Here is a 24244-nt window from a genome sequence, read left to right as displayed (position 1 = left end):
ACTTGGAGATGAAGTTATGAGATTTTGTGATATTTCAGAGACCATCCTAAATGCTTCCAATTTCAATGGGGCCCTTGTGGGGCTCTGCATAGCCCCTGCGGGGCTTGCTCCACTGCTCGGGCTGTAATAAAATAAAGTAAAATAAAATGAAATAAAACAAAGCTACTTCAGACTGTCATTGTCAATTGTAGCAATTAGGATCAAGATCTGAACTTGTAAAATTGAGTTAACATTTTGTGTTTTGTGGCAAACCATCAGATCAAAGTTTGGTGGCATTCCACGCCCACATCCTGTTATTTGCAAAACTTTTTGTTTGCAATTTATTATCACCCATCAGCTTAGTATTTGTCTCAGATCAACTAAAGTGTTAGATTGGTGATGGCATGTGGCTGTTCTCGCGGCTTGGCTCCACCCATTACGAGTAGGTAGGAACAGGCACTGAGCCATCAAGGCACTTCAGGGTGTCATCATCATTTCTACAAAATAAGATCACAATACAAAGATCCTGCATAGTCCTGAGTTCAATCCCGGGCTCGGGATCTTTCTGTGTGGAGTTTGCATGTTCTCCCCGTGACTGCGTGGGTTCCCTCCGGGTACTCCGGCTTCCTCCCACCTCCAAAGACATGCACCTGGGGATAGGTTGATTGGCAACACTAAATTGGCCCTAGTGTGTGAATGTGAGTGTGAATGTTGTCTGTCTATCTGTGTTGGCCCTGCGATGAGGTTGCGATTTGTCCAGTGTGAACCCCGCCTTCCGCCCGAATGCAGCTGAGATAGGCTCCAGCACCCCCCGCGACCCCAAAAGGGACAAGCGGTAGAAAATTGATGGATGGATGGAAGATCGAGATCTGAATTTGTGTAGCTGAATTAACATTTCGTGTTTTGTGGCGAATCATTAAAGCAATGTTTGCCGCCATGCCACGCACACATCTTATGGCGTAGGCAACATTTTTAGAAATTTGTCATTACCTCTATGTGTAGTATCTGTAATTTTAACCACAACTCATTTGTCCAAAGTCTGTAGGAGGAATTCCTTAAAGTACAATCCCTTATTTTTTCTGAAAAAAGGCCAAAAACCACTGGAGCAGAGTAGTGTTGTAACGATACCAATATTTTGGTACCGGTACCGGTCCTAAAATGATTTCGATACTTTTCGGTACTTTTCTAAATAAAGGGAACCACAAAAAAAAAATTGCATTATTGGCTTTATTTTAACAAAAAATCTTACATTAAACATATGTTTCTTATTGCAGTTAAGTCCTTAAATAAAATAGTGAACATACTAGACAACTTGTCTTTTAGTAGTAAGTAAACAAACAAAGACTCCTAATTAGCCTGCTGACATATGCAGTAACATATTCTGTCATTTATCATTCTATTATTTTGTCAACATTATTAAGGACAAGTGGTTGAAAATTAATTATTAATCTACTTGTTCATTTACTGTTAATATCTGCTTACTTTCTTTTTTAACATGTTCTATCTACACTTCTGTTAAAATGTAATAATCACTTAGTTTGAGTTTGAGTTGAGTTTGAGTTTGAGTTTATTTCGAACATGCAAGCATACAACATGATACATCACCATTTCCAGTTTCTCTTTTCAACATGTTCGAAAAGGAGTAGGAAGAAGCAGAGCTTAATTAATCCTACCCCTTTTCTTTTACATAACAGTTGCTAAGACTTTTTGTTCACTTCCTGTTCACAATTTATTCACAATATACTCCATAAGTAATCACAATAAAAATAATAATAATTTAATAATAATAATTGGTGAAGTAAGTCCTATTTCATATGATGAGATAAGTAAGTTTATTTTGAGAATGAATGAATGAATGGATGGATGAAATGAATTGAGAATGTTTGTCATGGTTCTTGTTCTTTGTACTTTGTAAACACTTTAAGTTTGAAGAGTTTCTTGAAGTGGATCATATTAGTACATTGTTTGATTGCTTTGCTTAATCCATTCCATAATGTAATTCCACATAAAGATATACTGAAGGTCTTAAGTGTTGTACGTGCATACAAATGTTTTAAATTACATTTTTCTCTAAGATTATATTTCTCTTCTTTTTTTGAGAAGAATTGTTGTATATTCTTGGGTAGCAGGTTATAGTTTGCTTTGTTTATAATTTTAGCTGTTTGCAAATTCACTATGTCATGGAATTCCAGTATTTTTGATTCAATAAATAAAGGATTTGTATGTTCTCTATATCCAACATTATGTATTATTCTAACTGATCTTTTTTGTAATACCGTTAGTGAATGAAGTGCACTTTTGTAGTTATTTCCCCATATTTCTACACAGTAACTCAGATATGGTAACACTAGCGAGCAGTAGAGAATATGAAGTGATTTTTGGTCTAGAACATGTTTTGCTTTATTCATTATTGATGTGTTTCTCGCTACTTTATGTTATATTTTTTACATGAGATTTCCAGTTCAATTTATCATCAGTCATTATACCTAGAAATTTGGTTTCATTTACTCTTTCAATTTCTACTCTGTCTATTTGTATTTGTGTTTGACTTTCTCTTCTACTGTTACCAAATAGCATTATTTTAGTTTTACTTAGATTCAACGATAGTCTGTTTTTGTCAAACCATCTTTTTAATTTGTTAATTTCTTCTGTTATTATTTGTATTATCTTCTGTGTGTTCTCTCCTGAACAAAACGCTGTTGTATCATCCGCAAATAATACTAACTTTAAATCTTTTGTAACTTTACAAATGTCATTTATATAGAGATTGAATAATTTAGGTCCTAGTATTGATCCCTGAGGTACACCACAGGATATATTTAGCGTTGTAGATGTGTGTTCGCCTAGCTTCACGTATTGTTTCCTAATTGTTAGATAACTTCTTATCCTTATTCTTCTGTTATTTGATACTTTACATTAGTTTTGGATGATACCACAAATTTGGGTATCAATCCGATACCAAGTAGTTACAGGATCATACATTGGCCATATTTAAAGTCCTCATGTGGCCATGGACATATTTCCTGAGTTTATAAACATAATATATATTTTTTTTAAACGAAAGAAGATGTTGTGATGCCAAAAAATACCAACGAAATCATAGTAGTATCGACTAGATACGTGCCTGTACTTGGAAACTTACTTTATTTGTCGCCATGGAGGCGAGGATTAGAGATTTAGAAGTAGCTAAAACACTGCCGAATGGGGCTGGATGTTAGCCGCTAGTGAGCTAGCCATGTCTGAGGGCGTTTCAGTTGAGTTTTTAGACCAAAATGCGTCCGTTCTCCCTTTTCTGTCTACACGCTGTGTCTGCTTGTAAGTACTCCGTGATTGTGCGCTACCGAACATGCTCCTCTGCTCGTAAACCAGCAATGTCACGACGTGACTTCGACGCGGGCCGGGGGGGGTGCAGGTTTGGTACGTTTCAGAAATGATTCATTAGTATCGCGGTACTATACTAATACCGGTATACCGTACAACCCTAGAGCAGAGTATTCCGCCATATTATGGCTACATTTTATGGCGTAGAAAAAAATTAGTTCGCAATTTATAATATCCTATATTTGTAGTATCTGTCATTTTAACTGCGGCTCATTTGGTCAAAGTCTCCAGGAGGAGCAAGACCGCAACCAAAGGACCAGAACCACAAGTCACAACTGGACCACGGTGACGCCAACAAGTGTAACTTAAAACTGTCACTAAGGCGACTCCTCTTGGTCCCTAGTTATTGTTCGCTTATGAACTACATGGTAATTCTGAGAATGAATGTCTGCTTTTGTGTTGCGGCAATAAAGCGAATGTTTATTGTCATGACTTTGATCAACGTTACTACTGAGGAATTACCAACGCATGTTGATTCCAAGAGAGAAGTGGTCTAAATGCTGAGGACAAGCGTATTCTCTCACACACACAGCGTGAAACGTTCCTGCTGTTGCGGTTAAATTTAGATTCCATGAGAACACCCTGACTTTCCCAGCATGCCTTTGAGCAAGGCAGCAACCCCTCGAGGATGTCATGATCAGCTGGGAGATGCATACTGGGAAGGACATCCGTGCCCTCTGACCCCTGCTGTGCTCTTTATGACCAAGGGCGTGTGTAAAGATGAAATTGTCTTCTGGGCCAATCGTGTGACGAGCAGGAAGGACGCCATGATGTTATTCTTAAAGTCTCTTTGTGTTCGCTCATATTGTGTACTACACTTCCTGTTGTATTGTGTTGAAAGGAAACAACACTTTTCACGCGTTTACAGGACACACACATGCACTCTGTCGTCACTGTTTCCCCACAATGCATTTCACTGAAAATGCCATGCCAGCAGCATGAGACTAATGACATATTAATATTGACTCATGATCAAATGCGTATTTTATGGAAAGGAATGAGTTGAAATACATTACTTTGTAAACAAGTTACTTTTATTGTTGTATTTCCTGTTTCCCCCTGCCTTTCCTGTTTGTGCTTTATTTTGCAAGCAGTGTGTAGTGGCTGGGTGGACCAGGCAGGTGGATGCAGCCGATAGTTGGTCTGTTTTTTCTTATTTCTTCTTTAGTAGTTTTGTGTAGCTTTCAAATAAAATGTTTTGTCCACTTTCGGGGTTCAAAACTTAGCTGGGTTGTCAACAATTGTTCCCTTTGTGGACAACGTCCTCGTCCATTACAACAACCATTTGCATTTTTCCAAGCATGCACAGTGGATACTTGCTGACTTTCAATATAAAATGTCCACCTCTCTCCGTTTAATAGTCATGGACTGACCTCTGACCTCATCAGTGTTTTTCATTTTTAAAGTTGATGACATCACTTAACGAGCTTACTATCAGGTGCATTTGCCTGAGAACGGAAAATAGGAAAAAGACCCATGGATATTGTGTGTGTGCGCATGCACAAGTGTGTGTGTGTGTGTGTGTGTGTGTGTGTGTGTGTGTGTGTGTGTGTGTGTGTGTGTGTGTGTGTGTGTGTGTGTGTGTGTGTGTGTGTGTGTGTGCATTGTTCAGTGTCCAGCTGTGCTGCAGTCCAACAAACAAAGTGTTTGTCTTCCACCCACTGGTGCCGGGAATTTAGACTTGATGATGTCCAGCAGTGAGCAACTCCACTGCTCCAAAATCAGAAAAAGTACTTGTGGATATGAGTGTGTCCTCCACAGTGTAGACTCTTTGTAGTTCTCACTATGAACTGGACGCTCACGTTATTAACTGTATCCACTTGGCATCTATTGCACCGGTTCCCCAAGGTCCCTTCCAAGGTTTCTCGTTGTCCCCATTGGGTTGAGTTTTTTCTTGCCCTGATGTGGATCTGATGTTGTTATGGCTTGTGCAGCCCTTTGAGACATTTGTGATTAAGGGCTATATAAGTCAACTTTGATTGATTGATGATTTATAGTACTTGGGGACATGAGTGCATCCCCCACAGTCTAGACTTTTTTAGGCCATGAGTGTGTCCTTCACAGTATAGAGTCGCCGTAGGACTTGTGGACATGAATGTGTCCTCCACAGTGTGGACTCTTTGTAGGACATGCAAGCATGAGTGTGTCCTCCATTGTGAGGAGTCCTTCTATAGGACATGTGGACATAAGTGTGTCCTCCACATTGTACTCTTTGCAGGATATGTGGACATGAGTTTGTCCGCCACAGTGCAGACTCTTACTAGGACATGTGGACATGGATGTGTCCTCCACTGTGTAGACCTTTTGTAGGACATGAGTGTGTCCTCCACATTGTATACTCGTTGTATGATTTGTGCACATGAGTGTGTCCTCCACAATGTCAACTTTTTCAGAGGTTTTGTGGACCCGAGTGTCCTCCACATGGTAGACTCTTCGTAGGACATGTGGACATGAGTGTGTACTCCACAGTGTAGACCTTTTGCTGGACATGTTTGTGTCCTCCACATTGTATACTCTGTGTATGGTTTGCAGTGTTGGGTTAGTTACTGAAAAGCAGTAACTAGTTACAGTTACTAGTTACTTCATTTCAAAAGTAACTCAGTTACTAACTCAGTTACTTACACCAAAAAGTAATGCGTTACTGTGAAAAGTAACTATTTAGTTACTTCTTTTTTCTTTCTTTTTTAAAGCTCCAATTAATGCCCTTTTAGCCTTCATTTCAGTACTGTTATTGCACTGGAGAATAATACAATCTGTTGATCAACTTGACATGCATTTGCATCACTCAACTCTGCTAAGCCATGTGGTCTACATACAACACACAAAGACAAAGATATGTTACAAAGGCCAATTTGTTTCTGGCCAGAACAAATTGACAAAACTATTTTAAATAGCTGCAACATAACATACATAAGTAACAAACAGCATAATAACAGCATAGATGTAAACCAAGAAAGGCACACACTACATACACAAAGTCTAACCAGGCATTTTCTTCCTCAAGTAATTCTTATACAAAATCATGTCTGAAACCCAGAACACTACACATTTCCCCAGTTTTAGTTTAGAGATAAGGAAAGATTGGCCTGGCCCACTAGGATCCCTCTTTATGTTTGTGAACTTTATAGTCTATACATTTAGAGTGATGTGATAATCAAACACTCTAGAAGTCTAGAATGAAAGAGTATATAAGAGAATTGACAGCAACGTTCCCTCTCAGGAGTGCGCATGTGCAATTGCACATTGCTCAAGCGTCCTCTGCGCACGGCAAATCTATGCCATGTACAAAATCAAATAATAAAATAAGCGCATAACAATTTTCGACACGACACGGACACGACAGAGAAAACCGTTTTCGTCATCATTGTTCAAATATTGTAACGTCTGTCGAGACGCTTTGAGGACATGAATTCCATCCATCACTTTACTGAGCAAAACTCTTTACTGTCGGCCATAAACCATCACCAAAACATTAGTAAAAAAAATTATATTTAGCAAAACTGGTCATTTTCTGCAGTACAAACCAGACCAAAAGCAACTTTGTTATATCAACAGCAGCCGCTCGCTCTCTCACGTGTGCAAACACTTGCACATATGGCACTTAGCCAGTGATGCGTTTACAGCCAACACCACACATAAAGTGTCATTCCAGGTCGTTACACTATGATTTACCAATCAAATGTGTGCTTATTCTAGTGTCATTTATTAGGAATCTTAATTTATAAATATTAATCATTAAATGCTGTTAGTATATTAAATAAATACTAATAAAAATATATTTTTTACAAACAGGAAGTTGCAGGAATGTACACATGATCCCCTGCTTACATCTCATTGTGCAACATGTGAATGTTTTAATGGGAACTAAATGCAATGTCTGAAAGGGTACAAATTATTTCCAAAGCAGGACCTCCACCCAGACAAACAATACAAGTACACAGTTCATGAAAAACAATATTTTTTGTTATTGTCATTATAAGTGGGCCTAAACACTTATATTAGAAATGGAAATGACTGCTGTCATTTGATTCTAATAATATGAGAATGTTGTCTGTCTATCTGTGTTGGCCCTTTGATGAGGTGGGGACTTGTCCAGGGTGTACCCTGCCTTCCGCCCGAATGCAGCTGAGATAGGCTCCAGCGACCCCGAAAGGGACAAGCGGTAGAAAATGGATGGATGGATGGAGATGTAAGTTGTTATTTAGTGAGGTTTGGGACAGGTGTGCTGCTGGTGTAGCCACAGTGTGCACGTCTAAAGTTGCTCACATGGACTCCACTCAATGCTCAGGGACTTTTTGCATTTGCTCACACATGAACAATTAGAGGGAACATTGATTGACAGAGTGTGTACCTTCAGCGGTGAATGGTGGTGGTGGTGGTGGTGAAGTGGCATCAGAGTCTCTGTCTCTCTTTACTAGCTTTGTCAAAGCATGTTGCTATGTAGCTTGTTTCAGCAGATTTGAATTGTTGTTTTGGGCAGTAGATGGCATCTTTGATCCAAAGCACAATTTACATTTAACTAAAATGTTATTTTCTTTGTGCTCGACAAAAGAAAAGTAGTGAAAATATCTCCATTTTAGCAAACTCGACTTCTGGCTCCACCATGATCAGACACAACCCCCCCCCCCCCCCCCCCTCGCTCCCCACACTCACACTCAGACACACCCACACAGAGCGCATGTCTCTCTCTCTTCTCCGGCTTGTGACACAAGAAGAATCAGAACGACACAGCAGCCCTCCGATAAAACACACTTTATACTACATAAAAAGTAACGTAAAATAACGCAGTAACGCATCATGTAGTAACGGTAACGGAGTTACTGAATATAAAAAAATAACGCGTTAGATTACTAGTTACCGCCGAAACTAACGGCGTTACAGTAACGCGTTACTTTGTAACGCGTTAGTCCCAACACTGATGGTTTGTTTACATGAGTGTGTACTCCACAATGTAGACCTTTTGTAGAAATTGGTAGTTTCTTTCACGGTGTAGACCAGGGGTCGGCAACCCGCGGCTCTAGAGCCGCATGAGGCTCTTTGGCGCCGCCCTAGTGGCTCTCTGGAGCTTTTTCAGAAATGTATGAAAAATGGAAAAAGATGAGGAGAAAAAAATCTATTTTTTGTTTTAATATGGTTTCTGTAGGAGGACAAACATGACACAAACCTCCCTAATTGTTATAAAGCACACTGTTTATATTAAACATGCTTCACTGATTCGAGTATTTGGCGAACGCCGTTTTGTCCTACTAATTTTGGCGGTCCTTGAACTCACCGTAGTTTGTTTACATGTATAACTTTCTCCGACTTTCTAGGACGTGTTTTTTGCCACTTCTTTTTCTGTCTCATTTTGTCCACCAAACGTTTAAGGTTGTGCATGAAAGGTGAGTTTTGTTGATGTTATTGACTTGTTGGAGTGCTAATCAGACATATTTGGTCACTGCATGACTGCAAGCTAATCGATGCTAACATGCTATTTAGGCTAGCTGTATGTACATATTGCAACATAATGCCTCATTTGTAGGTATATTTGAGGTCATTTAGTTTCCTTCAAGTCCTCTTAATTCAATTTATATCCCATGACACACTATCTGTATGTAATATGGCTTTTAATTTTTTGCGGCTCCAGACAAATTTTTTTTTCGTATTTTTGGTCCAATATGGCTCTTTCAACATTTTGGGTTGCCGACCCCTGTCAAGGGCTCAAGTTGCAAGTCTCTTTACATTTTGTCAAGTCGAGTCTAAAGTCATCAAATTCATGACTCGAGTCTGACTCGAGTCCAAGTCATGTGACTCGAGTCCACACCCCTGCTCCTAACCCAGATGGTGCCTCCTCAGCCCTCTGAAAACTCCTCATCTGCCAGTAGGCTACCGTCATTGCTCTGCCAAAACCACACAAACCTACAGATGACTCAAAGAACTACTACCCTATTTCACTCCTCTGCGTCCCCTTCAGGCACCTCGGACAACTCCTCCTTGCCGGGATGGAACCAGTCCAGACCCCCAACTTCCGTCAAGCGAGCTTCCCTCACGGACGCAGCAATGTACAACACAATGTGAAGCTTTCAAATGACATTGAAGTCATCTTTGATAAAGGATGCAAGGTGGGTGTCATCTCAGTGGGCCCGACCGCAGCCTGCGACACAATTTGGCACTAGGGCCTGATTCTGAAATTCCTCTGGATAATCCCTGAATGTAACATAGTGGAATTCATTGCCAACATCCTCGCCAATTCATATTGAAGACAAGTGATAACCAGTCCTGCTGCCCAAGACGCCTAAGAAACAGAATTCCCCAAGGATCAGTACTGGTTCCAATGGTATTTAACGTTTACATTATTGACCTACCATGCACAACATCTCTGCAGTACAGATATGCCGACCACCTCGCTCTTCTTCACTCTGACAGATGCTAGTTGAAAGTAGAAGACGTGCTCATGGCAGACATGGCACTGACCGCAGCCTATCTCCAGACCTTTAGTCTGCAGCTTAGCATTGCAAAACCCACCCTTACAACTTTCCAACTCAACAACAACGAAGCTCTGCGTCAGCTTACAGTCAACCTTAAAGGGACACCTCTACCCACTCCGACATACCTTGGGGTAAATGGGCAACTGACCTTCAGGCAACACCTTGAAGCTCTATGTACCAAAGTCTCATCTAGGAACAAACTCCTTTGTTGTCTGCAGGCACATCCTAGAGAGCCAATACGTCCACTGTTGCCCTGACCCTACTCTACAGTGCTGCAGAATATGTTGACCCCAGCGGGGTGCCAAGTGTACACATTAAAAAGCTGGACACATTCTCAACAGCACCTTGAGAATTAGCCCTGGCTGCCTATGACCCACTCAATCTGAGTTCCTGGCAGTGTTAGTCTGCATTGCACTTGCGACTCTTTGCAGAGAAGACCTCTCACAGAGACTGATGAACAAGGCCTTGCTGGCTGTAAACCATCCCCTACACAACCTTGTTCAGAACTCTAAACTTGACCGCCAACGTCTGCGTCCTAGCCCCCCTTTCTTCTGCAATGCAGCAACTTTTTGCGGCTCCATTATCAACATCATTGACAGATGGAGAACTGCCGGACAGGGAACCTCACGACCCACTCAATTTACAGTATGCCCTAACACATAATTGTCACCAGGGGCCAACCTGCCTCACAGAAAATGGGTGACTCCAAATCGCCTACCAACTGGAGTCGACCATTTCAACTCCAACATGCACCGCTGGGGGCTGCGCCAATCAGCAGCCTAACTGCACACCACATACTCCACGAGTGCCGCACCCTACGCCCGCCTGAAGACATACTTCTTGATCTGTTCAACGCCGACCCTGACACCAGTGCTGGCTGCAACGCCTGAACCAAACTACATAGCGGCCTCATACGCAAAAAAAAAAGTATAGACTTTTTGTAGGACATGAGTGTAGACTCTTTGTGGGACTCCTGGACATGAGTGTGTCCTGTACAATGTAGACTCTTTGTAGGATTAACAGACATAAATGTGTTCTCTACAATGTGGACAAACAACAATATGAGAAGATTTTCCTGCTGGTATTTGTTTTTGTCTCTGTGGACCTTTTCTGGCAAATGAGCAGTGAACTTGGCAGGAAAAGCACAGAAACACACACACACACACACACACACGCACACACACACACGATGAACTACCCCCCCTTGTGCCCCTCCCCTCTTCTCTCCTCTACTTTTCTTCTTTAGGACGTCTACAGTAAGGACGTTCACAAGTCACTGCAACATGTCTGTACTCACACTCTTCATCATCATCATCATCATCATGGCGGCTGGTGAGTGTGTGTGTGCATGCTGGGGTCAGTCGGTTATGTGCATGCGTGTGAGTTGTCAGGTTAAATGGAACTTAACAAAGACACACACATGTGTTGGCACTTAATATGTGTGTATGTGTGCGTGTGTGTGTGTGTGTGTGTGTGTGTGTGTGTGTGTGTGTGTGTGTGTGTGTGTGTGTGTGTGTGTGTGTGTGTGTGTGTGTGTGAGAGAGCGTGTGTGCGTATGTGTGTGCTAGGTTCAGTCAGTTGTATGCATACTTGTGTGTTGCCGGGTTAAATGTAACTTAAAGACATGCACATGTGTTGGCACTTAGTGTGTGTGTGTGTGTGTGTGTGTGTGTGTAGGGGTCAGTCAGTTGTGTGCATACGTGTGTGTTGTCAGGTTAAATGTAACTTATCAAAGACACACATGTATTGGCACTTAGTGTGTGTCTGTGTGTGCGAGCGTGTGTATCAGCTGTCAATCATGTCATCCTTCACATTGGTGTGACAGGAAGCTGATTGATTGGCAGCTGATGACCCTCTCTATAAATAATCAATACACTTCACTTCCTATCGGTGTGCGTGTGTGTCATCACATTGTCATCTTGAGCGTAACACGCACACACACACACACACACACACACACACACACACACACACACACACACACACACACACACACACACACACACACACACACACACACACACACACACACACACACACACACACAAAACAGTGCTATGTTGGAGAAGTCAGAGTGTGTTTTAGCAGCAGTATTATTAATCATTGCAGTAACTTTTGTCCAACTCCAACAAGTCCGTCAACATGTGTTATGCCACTTGTTAAAGTCTTGCTTTCCTGCACTGCCATTGGCTGGCTGGTCACTGTCAATCATGACAGGTGGTGAAATTATGTGTTTTTACTGGAATAGAAGCTTCTGAGAGAACTCACATTAAAAAAACATCAGTGTTTTGCTTAGCATTGAAATACTTTAGTAGAGAGTGTGCTGATGCTTTCTTAACCTTTTTACTTGTGTTCATCCATCTTATCTGCTGGTCTCCATGGCAACTGCCTAGTGTTTGGTTGTGTGTGTGTGTGTGCAGGCGGTGAGGTCGAGGTGACATCATCACCAGACTACGATTACGACTACAACGCAACCTTTGGCTACACATTTTACAGTCAGTACACACACATGCACACACACTGTTTTACTGAGTCAGCACTTTAATTGTTTGTGTGTGTTTTTGTGTGTGTGTGTGTGTGGGCGAACAGGCAACACAAGCAGCGAGGATCTGGAGACCTTCCTGAAGAACACTAGCGACTACCTGGATTCACATGAGAATAGGCAGGACTACGAGGAGGAAGTGATCATCACCACGACAACTAAACGGTACAACACACCGAAGGGCGGAGTCATCATCGACAACACCGCATCCTCGTGCGTCTGTCTGGTGAGAGCGATAATTAGATTACCTCTAAATATGTTCATGCTAAATATGTTCATGCTGACATTTTAAACATAGGGCTGTCAAGTTAAAATGGTTTTAATAAGATTAATCACATTCTTCAACTGTGATTAATCGTGATTAATCATGATTAATCACAGGTTATTATTATTTGCTTACATACAGTATTTTCCGAACCGTAGGGTGCACCAGATTGTAAGGTGCAGTGCCGATGAATGGTATATTTTCGATCTTTTTTCATATATAAGGTGCACCGGATTATAGGGCGCATTAAAGGAGTCGTATTATTATTATTTAAAAAAAAATGGAAAACACTTCCTTGTGGTCTACATAACCTGTAATGGTGTTTCTTTGGTCCAAATGTTGCATAGATTATGTTTTACAGATCATCTTCAAGCCGCTTTCTGACAGTCCGTTTTGTGGGCGGTCTTATTCACCTTCGGCAGCGTCTTCTCCCCGTCATCTTTGTTGTAGCGGTGTAGCGTGCAAGGACGGGAGTGAATGAAGTGTCAAAAGATGGAGCTAACTGTTTTATTGACATTCAGACTTTACTTAAATCAATAACGGAGCAGCAACTCCTCATACGGAAACAACAACACCGGAAATGTGTCCCGTGAAAAACCGTCCGACCGGAACTCTCCAATAACTAAAGTTCCTTGGGTGAATAATGTAAACTCACTACACCGGTATGTTTTAGCGCTTTCATGGCGAGTTTACTGACAGATATAAGCAAGAACTTTACACTACTTTATATTAGAAATGGCAACAGCGGAGGATGAATGTCCCATAACAAGAAGATAGAGAAAAAGAAGAAGCTTATCGACTACGGGGTCGGCACGGACTACAAAGGCGGACCCGTGCAATTTTTCAGGATTTATACAGATCCCAAATACAGATTGGCAGGTACCAGAAGGTAAGAAAAGTTGCGTTTGCATAATATTGCGAAACAAAACGCCAGATCATATGTCTTACCTTATACACACACCATAATAATATTTGTATGTTGAAGCACAGTACAATCAATCAAGCGGTGCGGCTTCATAGCTTACCGAAGTCGTACTAAAACATTTCGATAGATTTTTGAGCGCTGTGTGTAATGTTATATATTTTCAATGGAACATATAAAATGTTGGTGTTGTTTACTTGAGTCATATTGCCATCATATTGCAGTCTACATGTATCTCTTATGTGTGACTGCCATGTACTGGTCACACTTATCATTACACCATGTACCAAATAAAATTGCTTCGAGGTCGGAAAGCAAAACCAGAATTATTCCGTAAAGTCGGCGCACCGGGTTCTAAGGCGCACTGTCGAGTTTTGAGAGAAAAAAAAAGATTTTACGTACGCCTTATAGTCCGGAAAAAACGGTAAATAAAATTTGCTTAAGAAAAATGTAGTCAGACTGTCATATATATTACTGAACTGTCAAGTAGTCAAGTAGGCGTCAACCGTTCATGCTCATAGACTTAGGTTGGTCCGATCTAGTCTTAGAATTACTGTAGATTTGTCAGCTCTCGTGTAGTGGCTGGTGTCAAAACTCCAAATATTTATACCCCAACTCCAATATACTGAACTGCAAGTCATCGACTTGCTCAAAACTTGGTGATGATAAGTATAGTAAGAATTAAGTGCACATTTTGAAAGTCTTTGCAATAATATTGCAAACAAGGCACTAATAGTTAATGTAGTAAACACTCACATAAACAACTTAATATAATGCACTATTTAAATCTGCATTTACTCTTCTTTAGTTTAATCAGTTGTTTAAAGAAACAGGTGTATTTACTTTTTCAAAAGACAATGCTGATCTCTTTTTTTGGTACAATGCGACCCCAGCTTGTTGTGATTACTTACATGTGTCCAATCATCTCCAGGAAGCAATAATAAATTCACATTCAGCCAGTAGTTGCAACTTGATGCTCTTGATATTGTAGTACAGTTGTTTATCCTTGCTGTAATTGTGCCTCTCAAAGGTATTGTACGACAGATCAGCTTTGGTGATATGAATGACATCTTCTAGCAGCTCTTTGATCTTGTTAGGCATGCAGATAATATAATTATAATGCGGATTTTAATGTCCATAAGAGCATTGATAGCTGAGGTCTTACACAAATAATGAACCCACGCATCGCGACGGTAATACGATAGATCTAATCTTCACAGATGTTAAGGGGTATGCATGCGGCGGCTGTCCATTTTGCAAAGGCATTGTTTAACGTATCTGTGGTACTTTTGTTAACAGCATTGAAGCAGGTACACTGAGCCAGCTTACCGTTCTCCTCTGCTGGTTGACGATGTAACATTCATGCTAGCGGCATCATCCTCGAACAAAATGTGTTAATGCCGACATGCCAAATGCGTTCATGCTAACATGCTAAGTATGCATACAAGCAAAATGTGTTAATTCCGACATGCTAGATGTTTCATGTTAATATCAAAAATGTTAATATGCTAAACATGGTTATGTAAACAAGCAAAATGTGTTAATGTCGACATGCCAAATGTGTTCATGCTAACATGTTAAGTATGCAAACAAGCAAAATGTGTTAATTCGACATGCTAGATGTTTCATGTTAATATCTAAAATGCTAATATGCTAAACATGGTTATGTAAACAAGCAAAATGTGTTAATGTCGACATGCTAAATGTGTTCATGCTAACTAGCTAAATATGCAAACAAGCAAAATGTGTTATTTCCGACTTGCTAAATGTTTTATGTTAACATGTCAATATGTAAAATGCAAATATGCTAAACATGTTCATTTAAACATGCTACATGTGTTCATGCCTAAATGCTAAATGTGTTTATGTTAAAAATGTTCATGTAAACATGCTAAATGTGTTCATGCCAAAATGCTAAATATATTCATGTAAACATGCTAAGTATGCAAACAAGCAAAATGTGTTAATTCCGACACGCTAGATGTTTCATGTTAATATCTAAAATGTTAATTTGCTAAACATGGTTATGTAAACAAGCAAAATGTGTTAATGTCGACATGCCAAATGTGTTCATGCTAACATGTTAAGTATGCAAACAAGCAAAATGTGTTAATTCCGACACGCTAGATGTTTCATGTTAATATCTAAAATGCTAATATGCTAAACATGGTTATGTAAACAAGCAAAATGTGTTAATGTCAACATGCTAAATGCGTTCATGCTATCTAGCTAAATATGCAAACAAGCAAAATGTGTTATTTCCGACTTGCTAAATGTTTTATGTTAACATGTCAATATGTAAAATGCTTATATGCTAAACCTGTTCATTTAAACATGCCACATGTGTTCATGCCTAAATGCTAAATGTGTTTATGCTAAAAATGTTCATGTAAACATGTGAAATGTGTTCATGCCAAAATGCTAAATATATTCATGTAAACATGCTAAGTATGCAAACAAGCAAAATGTGTTAATTCCGACAAGCTAGATGTTTCATGTTAATATCTAAAATGCTAATATGCTAAACATGGTTATGTAAACAAGCAAAATGTGTTAATGTCAACATGCCAAATGTGTTAATGTTGACATGCCAAATGTGTTAATGTTGACATGCCAAATGCGTTCATGCTAACATGCTAAGTATGCAAACAAGCAAAATGTGTTAATTCCGACATGCTTGATGTTTCATGTTAATATCTAAAATGCTAATATGCTAAACATGGTTATGTAAACAAGCAAAATGTGTTAATGTCGACATGCCAAATGTGTTCATGCTAACATGTTAAGTATGCAAACAAGCAAAATGTGTTAATTCCGACATGCTAGATGTTTCATGTTAATATCTAAAATGCTAATATGCTAAACATGGTTATGTAAACAAGCAAAATGTGTTAATGTCGACATGCTAAATGCGTCCAAACTAACTGACTAAATATGCAAACAAGCAAAATGTGTTATTTCCGACTTGCTAAATGTTTTATGTTAACATGTCAATATGTAAAATGCTAATATGCTAAACATGTTAATTTAAACATGCTACATGTGTTCATGCTTAAATGCTAAATGTGTTTATGCTAAACATGTTTATGTAAACATGCTAAATGTGTTCATGCCAAAATGCTAAATGTATTCATGTAAACATGCTAAGTATGCAAACAAGAAAAATGTGTTAATTCTGACACGCTAAATGTTTCATGTTAATATCTAAAATGATAATATGCTAAACATGGTTATTATGTAAGCAAGCAAAATGTGTTAATGTCGACATGCCAAATGTGTTAATGTTGACATGCCAAATGTGTTAATGCTGACATGCCAAATGCGTTCATGCTAACATGCTAAGTATGCAAACAAGCAAAATGTGTTAATTCCGACATGCTAGATGTTTCATGTTAATATCGAAAATGCTAATATGCTAAACATGGTTATGTAAACAAGCAAAATGTGTTAATGTCGACATGCCAAATGTGTTCATGCTAACATGTTAAGTATGCAAACAAGAAAAATGTGTTAATTCCGACATGCTAGATGTTTTATGTTAATATCTAAAATGCTAATATGCTAAACATGGTTATGTAAACAAGCAAAATGTGTTAATGTCAACATGCTAAATGCGTTCATGCTAACTAGCTAAATATGCAAACAAGCAAAATGTGTTATTTCCGACTTGCTAAATGTTTTATGTTAACATGTCAATATGTAAAATGCTAATATGCTAAACATGTTCATTTAAACATGCTACATGTGTTCATGCCTAAATGCTAAATGTGTTTATGCTAAAAATGTTCATGCAAACATGCTAAATGTGTTCATGCCAAAATGCTAAATATATTCATGTAAACATGCTAAGTATGCAAACAAGCAAAATGTGTTAGTTCCGACACGCTAGATGTTTCATGTTAATATCTAAAATGCTAATATGCTAAACATGGTTATGTAAACAAGCAAAATTTGTTAATGTCGACATGCTGAATGCTTCCATGCTAACTAGCTAAATATGTAAACAAGCAAAATGTGTTATTTCCGACTTGCTAAATGTTTTATGTTAACATGTCAATATGTAAAATGCTAATATGCTAAACATGTTCATTTAAACATGCTAAATGTGTTCATACAAACTTGCTAAATATATTCATGTAAACATGCTAAATGTGTTCGTGCCAAAATGCTAAATGGGTTCATGCTAACATGCTAAACATACTCATGATAACAAGAAAAATGTGTTCATGCCATCCATCCATCCATTTCCTACTGCTTGTCCCTCTCGGGGTCGCGGGGGGCTGGAGCCTATCCCAGCTGCATTCGGGCGGAAGGTGGCGTACACCCTGGCTAAGTCGCCACCTCGTCGCAAAAACAAGAACAAATCTGTTAATGCCAACATGATAAATATGTTCATGCTAATATGCTAAATGTTCATGTTACACACACAAAAAGGGTAAATATGTTCATGCCAAAATGCTAATTGTGTTCTTGCTAACAGGCTGAATCTTAACATACTAAATGTGTTCATGCCAACATACTTATTATGTTTATAATATCAGCCTAAATATGTTAATGCTAACCATGTTCATGCAAATAAGCTAAATGTATCCATTCCAAAATGCTAATTGTGTTCTTGCTTACAGGCTAAATCATAACATGCTAAATGTGTTCATGCCAACATACTTAGTATGTTTATTATATCAGTATAAATATGTTAATGCTTACATGCTAACCATGTTAAGGCCAACATGCAATATGTGTTAGTGATAACGTGCTAAACCCTAACATGATAAATGTGTTCATGCCAACATACTTGATATGCTGATATGGTCAGAGCAATTATGCTGAGAGTTTGTGTGACTTCCTATGTGCAGGATGGGATGCTGATGATGGCGGTGATTGTGCACCACTCACTGTGAGACAAAAGTCAAAGTTCATGCGCTGGAGCCGCACTGACTGCGTGGATTTATGACAGCAAACATTTGTATGTGTAAATAAAAGCACACCAGATATCAAATAGGCCACCTGTGTGTTTGTGTGTGTGTGTGTGTGTGTGTGTGTGTGTGTGTGTGTGTGTGTGTGTGTGTGTGTGTGTGTGTGTGTGTGTGTGTGTGTGTGTGTGTGTGTGTGTGTGCGTGTGTGTGCTGACTCTTTTTAAAGTGATGATTGTCTTCATGTTGGCTGGTAAAATATTTGAAAAGTTTATTTTCCTAATAAGACAAATGTTGACATGAGAATGAGACATTAAAGACAATGTGGTCACTTTCAGACGCCGTCGATTTTTTCCACGCAACAAGTCTAATGAAGGGTCAGAGGTCAGCTTTTAATTGTCTTGTGTTGACTCACACAAACACACACGCACACGCGCACACACACGCACCCAGTGTTGACGGATAATGATGGACGGAGGGGGGGTTTAGCCTCGGGCCTTTTGTTTATTTTAGTGTTTTAATGAGAAGGTTCTAGAAGTGAGCACTACGGGAGTGTTGTGGGCGGGGCCAAGACAGGAAGTCTTCTCTTATCAAATGTGACAACTCGTTGTTGTTTTTTTTCAAATATTTTGGTGCTGAATAATTTGACCGAGTCTCATTTTTCTTCTGGAGGTCAAAACGTCCTCCTTTCATGTCATGAATAATGGGCACTCGGGAGATGTCGTCCTCGACCTCCGCTTGAAAAAGTGGAGGTCGAGGACGACATCTCCAAAGTCTTTCTTTCTCCTGTTTTATGTTTGCATAAACGTCCAATGATCACCGTCGTCCCACGCGGTTGGTCCAAGCTAATTGAAACAAAACATTGTGTGATTGGCTGACTATTGATCCTCCTTTCTTAACACACACACACACACACACACACACACACACACACACACACACACACACACACACACACACACACACACACACACACACACACACACACGTTATCATTTGGAATGGGGACCACGTTTTTGATCATCACTTGTGGGGACCACCCTTTCTACAGGTTGTGGAGGCATAAAAACAATTACCGTATTTTTCGGAGTATAAGTCGCACCGGCCAAAAATGCATAATAAAGAAGGAAAAAAAACATATATAATTCGCACTGGAGTATAAGTCGCATTTTTTGGGGAAATTCATTTGATAAAACCCAACACCAAGAATAGACATTTGAAAGGCAATTTAAAATAAATAAAGAATAGTGAACAACAGGCTGAATAAGTGTACGTTATATGAGGCATAAATAACCAACTGAGAACGTGCCTGGTATGTTAACGTAACATATTATGGTAAGAGTCATTCAAATAACTATAACATATAGAACATGCTATAGGTTTACCAAACAATCTGTCACTCCTAATCGCTAAATCCCATGAAATCTTATACGTCTAGTCTCTTACGTGAATGAGCTAAATAATATTATTTGATATTTTACGCTAATGTGTTAATAATTTCACACATAAGTCGCTCCTGAGTATAAGTCGCACCCCCGGCCAAACTATGAAAAAAACTGCGACTTATAGTCCGAAAAATACGGTAGGTAAAATGGCCACTGCCCAGTTAGCTCATACACGTCTTTAAATCTCTGGATTGATGAAGTAATGTGCTGATCATTCTTACTGGGGACCCTTGGGAAAAAGAGTTAATATGGTTCATGGGAACCAAAATGTAAATAATTTTGCATAATTCACACAAATTTGTACGTGACTACCGAGGACCATTTAAAAAAAAAAAGTTCAAATTAAATATGACATGATCCTCAGAATACAGCACTACAGCTGTCCTCTTATAGGAAGTTTCACCACTTAAATCAGTGGTTCTTAACCTTGTTGGAGGTACCGAACCCCACCAGTTTCATATGCGCATTCACTGAACTCGAACCGTAATCATAAAATGATGTCATTGTATTAAAGAAATACTAATAAAGGTATATTTTACAAACAGAAAGTTACAGGAATGTACACATGATCCCATGTTTACATCTCATTGTGCAACATGTGAATGTTTTAGTGGGAACTAAATGTGATATCTGAAAGGGGTACACATTATTTCCAAAGCAGGACCCCCCACCCAGACATATAATACTAGTACACAGCTCATGAAAAACAATATGTTACAGTCATTGTAAGTGGGCCAAAACACTTATATTAGAAAATAATCTCATGGAAATGACTGCTGTCATTTGATTACAATAATAAAACATTGAACTTGTTATTTAGTCAGGTTTGGGACAGGTGTGCTGCAGGTCTGACGTCGCTCACATGTGCTCCACTGAATGCTCAAGGAGTTTTTGCGTTTGCTCACACATATCTAAAATTAGAGGGAACATTGTTTGGGGGTATCCATAATACGCCGACAGGGAGAAGTTTTTATTTACACGATGAGTCGGGTGTGTCTTGACCTCCACGGCGGAGGCTCTGCCGAACCCCTGAGGCCGACTCACCGAACCCCTAGGGTTCGATTGAACCCAGGTTAAGAATGAATCCATCCATCCATCCATCCCATCCATCTTCTTCCGCTTATCCGAGGTCGGGTTGCGGGGGCAGCAGCCTAAGCAGGGAAGCCCAGACTTCCCCCTCCCCAGCCACTTCGTCCAGCTCTTCCTGGGGGATCCCGAGGCGTTTTCAGGCCAGCCGGGAGACATAGTCTTCCCAACGTGTCCTGAGTCTTCCCCGTGGCCTCCTACCGGTCGGACGTGCCCTAAACACCTCCCGAGGAAGGCGATCGGGTGGCATCCTGACCAGATGCCCCAACCACCTCATCTGGCTCCTCTCGATGTGGAGGAGCAGCGGCTTTACTTTGAGCTCCCTGCGGATGACAGAGCTTCTCACCCTATCTCTAAGGGAGAGCCCTGCCACCCGGCGGAGGAAACTCATTTCGGCCGCTTGTACCCGTGATCTTGTCCTTTCGGTCATAACCCAAAGCTCATGACCATAGGTGAGGATGGGAACGTAGATCGACCGGTAAATTGAGAGCTTTGCCTTCCGGCTCAGCTCCTTCTTCACCACAACGGATCGATACAGCGTCCGCATTACTGAAGATACCGCACCGATCCGCCTGTCGATCTCACGATCCACTCTTCCCTCACTCGTGAACAAGACTCCGAGGTACTTGAACTCCTCTACTTGGGGCAGGGTCTCCTCCCCAGCCCGGAGATGGCACTCCACCCTTTTCCGGGTGAGAACCATGGACTCGGACTTGGAGGTGCTGATTCTCATCCCAGTCGCTTCACACTCGGCTGCAAACGGATCCAGCGAGAGCTGAAGATCCTGGCCAGATGAAGCCATCAGGACCACATCATCTGCAAAAAGCAGAGACCTAATCCTGCAGCCACCAAACCGGATCCCCTCAACGCCTTGACTGCGCCTAGAAATTGTGTCCATAAAAGTTATGAACAGAATCGGTGACTAAGGGCAGCCTTGGCGGAGTCCAACCCTCACTGGAAACGTGTCCGACTTACTGCCGGCAATGCGGACCAAGCTCTGACACTGATCATACAGGGAGCGGACCGCCAAAATCAGACAGTCCGATACCCCATACTCTCTGAGCACTCCCCACAGGACTTCCCGAGGGACACAGTCGAATGCCTTCTCCAAGTCCACAAAGCACATGTAGACTGGTTGGGCAAACTCCCATGCACCCTCAAGGACCCTGCCGAGAGTATAGAGCTGGTCCACAGTTCCACGACCAGGACGAAAACCACACTGTTCCTCCTTAATCCTCCTCTCCAGTACACCTGAATAGACCTTACCGGGAAGGCTGAGGAGTGTGATCCCACGATAGTTAGAACACACCCTCCGGTTCCCCTTCTTAAAGAGAGGAACCACCACCCCGGTCTGCCAATCCAGAGGTACCGCCCCCGATGTCCACGCGATGCTGCAGAGTCTTGTCAACCAAGACAGCCCCACAGCATCCAGAGCCTTAAGGAACTCCGGGCGGATCTCATCCACCCCCGGGGCCTTGCCACCGAGGAGCTTTTTAACTACCTCAGCAACCTCAGCCCCAGAAATAGAAGAGCCCACCACAGATTCCCCAGGCACTGCTTCCTCATAGGAAGACGTGTTGGTGGGATTGAGGAGGTCTTCGAAGTATTCCCTCCACCGATCCACAACATCCGCAGTCGAGGTCAGCAGAACACCATCCTCACCATACATGGTGTTGATAGTGCACTGCTTCCCCTTCCTGAGGCGGCGGATGGTGGTCCAGAATCGCTTCGAAGCCGTCCGGATGTCGTTTTCCATGGCTTCCCCGAACTCCTCCCTTGTCCGAGTTTTTTCCTCCGCAACCGCTGAAGCCGCACACCGTTTGGCCTGTCAGTACCTGTCCGCTGCCTCAGGAGTCCTATGAGCCAAAAGAACCCGATAGGACTCCTTCTTCAGCTTGACGGCATCCCTCACCGCCGGTGTCCACCAACGGGTTCTAGGATTACCGCCACGACAGGCACCAACTACCTTGCGGCCACAGCTCCAATCAGCTGCCTCGACAATAGAGGCGCGGAACATGGTCCACTCGGACTCAATGTCCAGCACCTCCCTCGTGACATGTTCAAAGTTCTTCTGGAGGTGGGAATTGAAACTCTCTCTGACAGGAGACTCTGCCAGACGTTCCCAGCAAACCCTCACAATGCGTTTGGGCCTGCCAGGTCTGTCCGGCATCCTCCCCCACCATCGCAGCCAACTCACCACCAGGTGGTGATCGGTTGAAAGCTCCGCCCCTCTCTTCACCCGAGTGTCCAAAACATGAGGCCGCAAATCCGATGACCCAACTACAAAGTCGATCATGGAACTGCGGCCTAGGGTGTCCTGGTGCCAAGTGCACATATGGACACACTTATGTTTGAACATGGTGTTCATTATGGACAATCTGTGACGGGCACAAAAGTCTAATAACAAAACACCACTCGGGTTCAGATCCGGGCGGCCATTCTTCCCAATCACGCCTCTCCAGGTTTCACTGTCGCTGCCAACATGAGCATTAAAGTCCCCCAGTAGAACGAGGGAATCACCCGGGGGAGCACTCTCAAGTACTCCCTCGACCGAATCCAAAAAGGGTGGGTACTCTGAGCTGCCGTTTGGCGCCTAAGCGCAAACCACAGTCAGGACCCGTCCCCTCACCCGAAGGCGGAGGGAAGCTACCCTCTCGTCCACCGGGTTGAACTCCAACGTGCAGGCTCTGAGCCGGGGGGCAACAAGAATTGCCACCTCAGCCCGTCGCCTCTCATTGCCGGCAACGCCAGAGTGGAAGAGACTCCAGCCACTCTCGAGAGAACTGGTTCCAGAGCCCTTGCTGTGCGTCGAAGTGAGTCCGACTATATCTAGCCGGAACTTCTCGACCTCGCGCACTAGCTCAGGCTCCTTCCCCCCCAGCGAGGTGACGTTCCACGTCCCAAGAGCTAGCTTCTGTAGCCGAGGATCGGACCGCCAAGTGCCCTGCCTTCGGCTGCCGCCCAGCTCACACTGCACCCGACCTCTATGACCCCTGCTATGGGTGGTGAGCCCATAGGAGGGGGGATCCACGTTGCCTCTTCGGGCTGTGCCCGGCCGGGCCCCATGGGGACAGGCCCGGCCACCAGGCGCTCGCCATCGTGCCCCGCCTCCGGGCCTGGCTCCGGAGGGGGGCCCCGGTGACCCGCGTCCGGGCGAGGGAAATCTGGGTCCTTTATTTTTATTCTTCATGGAGGTCTTCGAGCTGCTCTTTGTCTGATCCCTCACCTAGGACCAGTTTGTCTT

At 41.9% G+C, this 24244-nt stretch overlaps 1 protein-coding gene across 2 annotated transcripts; it reads left to right on the top strand.

Annotated features, from left to right (window-relative positions):
- Positions 1 to 7252: 7252 nt before the first annotated feature.
- LOC133610056 (uncharacterized) lies at positions 7253 to 18806 on the top strand. Of its 2 annotated transcripts, XM_061966117.2 has the most exons (5): positions 7253 to 7549; positions 9314 to 11159; positions 12248 to 12322; positions 12417 to 12534; positions 18413 to 18806. In XM_061966117.2, exons 2-5 carry the CDS (start codon positions 11111 to 11113, stop codon positions 18423 to 18425), a joined length of 255 nt encoding a protein of 84 aa, XP_061822101.1. In that variant the 5' UTR covers positions 7253 to 7549; positions 9314 to 11110; the 3' UTR covers positions 18426 to 18806. The 2 variants fall into 2 exon arrangements, with proteins under 2 accessions (XP_061822101.1, XP_061822100.1); XM_061966116.1 differs by lacking the exon at positions 7253 to 7549 and having other exon boundaries at positions 9344 to 11159; positions 12417 to 12595.
- The last annotated feature ends 5438 nt before the right edge of the window (positions 18807 to 24244 follow it).

Source organism: Nerophis lumbriciformis, linkage group LG11, assembly GCF_033978685.3.
Source record: "Nerophis lumbriciformis linkage group LG11, RoL_Nlum_v2.1, whole genome shotgun sequence".
Taxonomy (NCBI): Eukaryota; Metazoa; Chordata; class Actinopteri; order Syngnathiformes; family Syngnathidae; genus Nerophis; species Nerophis lumbriciformis.
Note: the sequence above shows the minus strand (reverse complement) of the source record. Positions and strands in the feature narration are given on the sequence as shown.

Bases quoted from the DNA above. Each gene is read 5' to 3' on its own strand.
- LOC133610056 (XM_061966116.1), top strand. From the start codon at position 11,111: ATGTCTGTACTCACACTCTTCATCATCATCATCATCATCATGGCGGCT. The intron at 11,160-12,247 runs GTGAGTGTGTGT...GTGTGTGTGCAG, and splicing joins CATCATCATCATGGCGGCTG to GCGGTGAGGTCGAGGTGACA. The intron at 12,596-18,412 runs GTGAGAGCGATA...TCCTATGTGCAG, and splicing joins CATCCTCGTGCGTCTGTCTG to GATGGGATGCTGATGATGGC.